The following is a 6000-nucleotide window of genomic DNA, read 5'->3' on the forward strand; positions in this document are numbered from 1 at the left end:
GCAGGCACCCCTGGAGGCACTGGTTCCCAGGAACTGGAGTCATAGGCACGGGTGAGGTGTCTGACGTGGTTGCTTAGAACTAAACTCAGATCCTCTGCAAGAGCACCAGATGTTCTTAACCACTAAGCTGTCTCTCCAGCTTCCCTGATTTCACTCACTGTGGTGTCTCCCCCTTAGTATCTCCTCAGTTTGGAGAGGTGGCCCTGAAGCAGGCTCTCTCTTAGTACAGAGAGAAATGTGCTGTACGATCAGGTTTCTGTGAGCAGAGCTGTTTGCTTCTCCTCCAAGGGGAGGTGATCTTAGAGGGGCTGCTGGTAGCACATGGAGGGTGACACCACAGCAACTGCAGGCTCTACCTCCACAGAGAAGGTGCAAAGCCAACTCTACTGAGTTACCATCCTTGCCTCCTCCCTCAACACAGCCACTGTGTTCCCCAGGGCCGCTGCCATTCGGAGTAGAGATGTGCTAGGATAAAGTTGGTGGGCGTTCTTTTTAGTTGATGAACATGCTTGGTTCAGGAGAGGAAGCTCATGTTTAGAGATAATTCTAAGCCAACGAGCCTGCATAATTGTGAGAACTTTCTAGCTGAGGTAGAGTGCAGTCATTGCTAAAGTGTCAGTATCTGAGGGAGGGAACACTCCCAAGAATGGGGGCCTTCACTGACCTGTTTTCTCTCCCTTGCACCTCACCTACTTCCTTCTCGGAGAAACAGGACTGCAGGCACCGTCCGTAATAAGCTGTGGTACGCCTCCCTGTCGCTGGCGACACTCATCATGTATTCCATTGCCGTTGGCGGCTTGGCCTTGATGGCAGTGTTCTACACACAGTGGGATGACTGCATGGACAACAAGATTCTCCTGGGAGTGCACGGTGGCCTATGCGTGCTAATCTCTCTGGCAGCCATCTCACCCTGCGTCCAGAATCGTAAGCATGGCTTTGTCTTCTATATGTGTTTTCCCTTTGTGATTTTAAACAAACCCAGTGGCTTTCTTTGAAAGCCCAAGTTATTCCTGAACTTCCTGTGGATGGGACTCAAGCCTCCCCTTCAGATTTCATGCTCACTTGGAGGTGATAGTTACTTGGCATCCAGGAAGGTCTGAACTTAGCCAAGAATAGAACGATAGACAGTGCATACAGGGAACCTTTAAGTGGGAAATGTGCTTACTCTCTGTTAACCAAGAGATGTATAAGTTCAGCTTGTTGTGTCCTTGTGGTATTTGAATGGCAGGGCCCAGGAGCTGTTTCTAGGCTTGTCTTAGGCAAGTGACTAGCAACCAAGGACAACCTGGCCCACAAGTCAGGAAGCAGGAAATCCTATCCTGGCTGCTTCCGTCTCATGACCTGAGTGTACTTAATGAAGTCAGCAGGACTGGATGATCTTGGCCTTGCTTTGGCTGTTTCAGAGCCACAGATGCAGAGACAGTAGGGGTTGAAAGCACCTTAGAAAGTGAAGGCGTGAACTGTCAATAGCACTATCTATATACTATCTATGACACCTTAAGCAAGTGCGCTTATGCTGTCTTCAGAGGTGTAAAGACATCCCCAGTCTGGTGTTGATTGAAGGATCTTACTCCATGAGGGATTGATCTATACATGCCATTCCTATCTCTGGATAGGAAAAAGAAATATGGACAATAAATGCATAGCCCCTTTGAATCCCTTCCCAAAACAGTGGACTTGAAAAGCCAGGTGTGCTTGTGCATTCCTGTAACCACAGTACTTGGGGAATGGGAGCCGGAAGATCAGGAGTTTAAAGCCAGCTTTTGACTGCATAGGTTTGGAACCAGCCTGGGCTACATGAGACTCCTCCCCTTTAAGGAAAAGGGCAGCAGTGAGTACCAAATAATTTTAGCAGAACTAAGGAATTTTCCATACTCAAGTTTTTAACTGCACTACAGAAGGTGATATGATTATCCTCCTAGTTCCTGCAATTGATCAGTAAAGAATTCCTAAAACAAACTAGGGGTAAGCTGACTGACATGTCTACCTTCTGAAGCAGCCGTAACACGTTGCTTAATGACATTGGTTCTGAGGGCGTCTTGTTCCCATTCCGGAGGACAGCATCATGACAGCCTGTCACGCTGCTTCTGCTGATACCTGTCACTGGACGATGGTGATTTCAGAAGGGATTTAACCAGAAGGAAGGTCAAACCCTTTCCTGTCAGCCAGTGTTGACAATTTTGGCAGAGATCCCTTGTCTTGTCACTGGACTCTGTAGTTGCTCCAGATGATTCTAACACTGAGTTGTCTTTTTTTTTTTTTTTTTCTTTTTTTTTTTCGGAGCTGGGGACCTGAGTTGTCTTTGAATACTGTACTTTAAGTCCTTCTCCCAGTGACTGCTGTGTCCCACGGCTTCCCGTGGTGGCCTAGACTGGGTCTTCTACTTAGTGTGGCCAAGAGTGGTTTCGCTTTTGGTGGGGTTTGTTGTTTTGTTTCTATCTCTTGACAGCTCAGTGCTCGTGCCTCAGGGTTGTCTAATGACCTTATAACAATCTACAGTGAATGTTGTGAGAAATTTGTCTATTGCACCAAACTAAATAATGATGGCCACTTTTTTCCTGATGTTGTGATTTATGAACTAATGTTATAAACTTCATCGGGAGAAGGGCTGAGAGAAGCACTAATGAAGGAGCTTGCTGCTTAGTCTGATAACCTGAGTCCAGTCCCTTAGAAAGAGAGAACTGACTCCTGCAAATCATTCTCTCACATCCACACATGCTATGGCACTTGTGCACGTGTGTGCATGCATGCATACATACATACATACGTACATATGTACATACGTACATACATACATACATGCAGTTGAAAGCCACTCAGGGTCAGGGTCTGGGCAATATGTTGACTGTGTTATAGGCTTTGAAGAGTTGTTTATGGAGAAGATGCCAGATTTTGGCATCTTTAAAATAGCATGAATGGGGTAGGCATATTCCCTACCCAATACTAGATTTTTTTTCTGGGACAAACATCAGTTCCCTTTTCTCTAGTAAAGGTGGGTGTCTAAGTTTAAGGAGCATCATTCATTTTCTGGGGGTGGTGAGGTGCTGGGAGGGTTCCATTTAGGATATAATGTCTTCCTGTCAGGACTTCAAACCTGTCTTCTGTCTGCCTCTTGTTCCTAGGACAGCCACACTCTGGGCTGCTGCAGCCAGGGCTCATAAGCTGCTATGTCACCTACCTCACCTTCTCAGCACTGACCAGCAAGCCCGAAAAAGTAGGTAAGCAGCTCTGTTCAGGAGTGCACGAGTGCTGACAGTGCATGTGTCTGTTCCCTAGACCTGACCTGTTACTGAGCTATGGAGGATTCGATAATTCAGAGACCTAAGGTGATCTATGCTTTTTCATTAAATAGTCTTTAACAGCAAAAATGAAAACTTCTGCTCTTAAGACATTTTACTGTGTGTGGATGTGAGTGCAGCTACCCCAGGAGTCCAGAAGAGGACTATGACCACTGGAGCTTAATGGCAGGCCACTGTAGCTGCCTGACGTGGGTGCAAGAACAGTGGGCCTGCTAAGCTCTGAGCCACTTTCCAGGCCCCACATGCTTCAAGTCTTCCTGCTGTGCAGAAAAGACCTGGCCAGAGTTGAGCTTCTGCATCGGTATTTAGGTCTCCTCTGCGTTCTCTGTTGAGAACCATTTATTTTATTTTATTTTATTTTATTTTATTTATTTATTTATTTATTTATTTATTTATTTATTTATTTATTTATTTGGCTTCACTTGGCTTTGAGTTTTCTGTTGTTATTTTTCCTGCATCAGGAGGTTACTGAGAGGGGTGGGAAGAGCAAAGGTGAGGGAAACAGAAGACACAGTTTGAACCTGGATTTGTCACCGGCTGGCAGGCAATCTCAGAGCTTGTCCTAGGTGACCTTTATTTAACAGACAGATGGCAGGATATGGAGAAAGGAACCAGACTGTCTGAGCTGTGCTCTGTGTGCAGTGAAATGTTCCTGGTGTGTGCATCAGCCCGACAGTAGTTGGCACATAGCAGGTGCTGTGGGGTGTGACCTGTTATTCTTACAGTGATCATTTTGAAAAGTGTTTGGAGGCAGGGTTATATATTCCTGGATGAAGTAGAACTCCCTATTTAGACCAGGCTAGAGTCAAAAGCATAGAAATCCACCCATCTCTGCCCCACAAGAACTGGGACTGACGGCATGTGCCACCACACCAATAAAATTTTCATCTATAAAAGAAGTATTATATTCTAGAGTCTCCAAATTTTTATATTTTATGTTTTATCTTTATCCCTTTTGTGATATATAAGGTGTCCACATATATATTTACATATGTGCATACAGGTATATGAATGTGTGAATGTTCAGGTACCTTTGATCTGTACATCAAGTAAATGTCTCATTTGAATAGAAAATAAAAGTTACTAACTTTAGAAAACAAATGCAATAATTATTTAATTACAGGTACTTTTTATTGGCTTGTCTTATTTTGAAAGAGGGTCTTATTATATAATCAAGTTGGCCTGGAACTTACTATGTACATAGCCCAGGCTGGCCTTGAACCTGAAGTTTCTCTAACTTAGCCTTCTAAGAGCTGGGATTATTGCTATGCGCCACCACGTTCAGCTAGGGTCTCATCTTCACGGTTATAGTGGGAGTAGTAAGTGGGGCTTTTGTAGTAAATATGGCTTATCCTGAGTTTAAAACACACATAAAAGCCCAGTCCTGACCCAGCTTACCCTGGGCCTTAAAGTTTTCTTTTACAATTGCTTATGTATTAATCTCTGGTTTTAAGTTAATGGAAGTATTGTTCACAGTATTTTTTTTAGAATAGCAAGTATTGCTTAAAAACAGTAAAACATTACATTTTTATTTTTAAATTTAATAAATATAAATTTTATATTTTATTCACATCTTACAAAAATCATTCCTCCACTGGCCTGAAAAATAAAGGGTTTTTAAATCATAGCTGATGTGATTCTCTTTACTCTTTCTAGATGAACTCCAGTGATAATTCTAGGTTAGCTTCAAACAGAATGTGTGTTTATAGAATGATTAATATGCTTATGTGGTTTGAGGTCAACTGGCAATAAGATTTAGTTAGACACTCACAATTGAAGCACCTTTTCTTTCAAAAAAAAAAAAGATAAATGGCCACTGTGAGAGATATTATACAGACATATCTAGCTTCTCGATTTATTTCTTTGAAATCTTAGAACTTCAGGAGCGTCCCAGGTCATGGGCCAAACCAAGCCGTGTTTCTTATGTCTGTAGTAACCTGTCTCCTCTGGTTCAGGAACCCACTACGCTGTCTCTAAGGGGGTCACACCAGGGGCCTGTGCTCTACCCCTCTCTGCAGAGGCTTTGGATCCAGTTTTTAAAAAATCATCATCATCATCATAATTAAAAACAGTAAACAATTGGTTTAATGTAAGAGCAGCAAGGGTGACTAAGTCCTGAGTCTTCACACCCTTGAATGCTTAACTAGAATGGGGGTGGGGTTCACCCTATTCCTCATGTGTGTTGATGTGGGAGAGCAGTGTTTCGAACTAGCAAAACTGCAGTCTGTGCAGAATGAGGCTACAGAGAAGAAGTTCCCAGTGTCGGGAGGAGTCGTTTGTCTGGATCTTCCCAGACAAGTGCTGTAAGGTGTAGTGGACCTTTCTACCTTTCTAACATGGCTGTGCTTGCTTTGTGTCATTAACCAGTCAAAGATGAACACGGGAAGAATGTCACCATATGTGTGCCTGACTTCGGGCAAGACTTTCGTCGAGATGAAAGCATGGTGACCTGGCTGGGCACCCTTCTCTTAGTTGTGTGCATCTCATATTCATGGTAAGTCCTAGGAGTTATTGACGTTCACCTTACAGGCCTTCAGATTAAAGGAACAGGGTTATGTATGTTTCTGTCCCTGTCCATAGGTGAAAACTAGCCAGAAAAACAGTGTTGCTGCATGGCCTCCTGTATATATGGGGCATGTTGACTAGATGCATGTTCTGTTTAAAAGGCTGTTTTGAAGATTAGTTACTATGGTATCGTTAT

At 43.5% G+C, this 6000-nt stretch overlaps 1 protein-coding gene across 3 annotated transcripts in view; it reads left to right on the top strand.

Moving 5' to 3' along the window:
* The window catches only part of Serinc5 (serine incorporator 5), a 102364-nt gene that overhangs the window by 76388 nt on the left and 19976 nt on the right, over positions 1 to 6000 (top strand). For all 3 annotated transcript variants that reach the window (NM_133395.2, XM_087615149.1, XM_087615153.1), the window contains 3 exon segments: positions 713 to 924; positions 3123 to 3218; positions 5667 to 5793. In NM_133395.2, coding sequence (NP_596886.2) covers positions 713 to 924; positions 3123 to 3218; positions 5667 to 5793 — 435 coding nt within the window.

The sequence above is a fragment of the Rattus norvegicus genome, chromosome 2 (assembly GCF_021556685.1).
Source record: "Rattus norvegicus strain SHRSP/BbbUtx chromosome 2, alternate assembly SHRSP_T2T, whole genome shotgun sequence".
In the NCBI taxonomy this organism is placed as follows: Eukaryota; Metazoa; Chordata; class Mammalia; order Rodentia; family Muridae; genus Rattus; species Rattus norvegicus.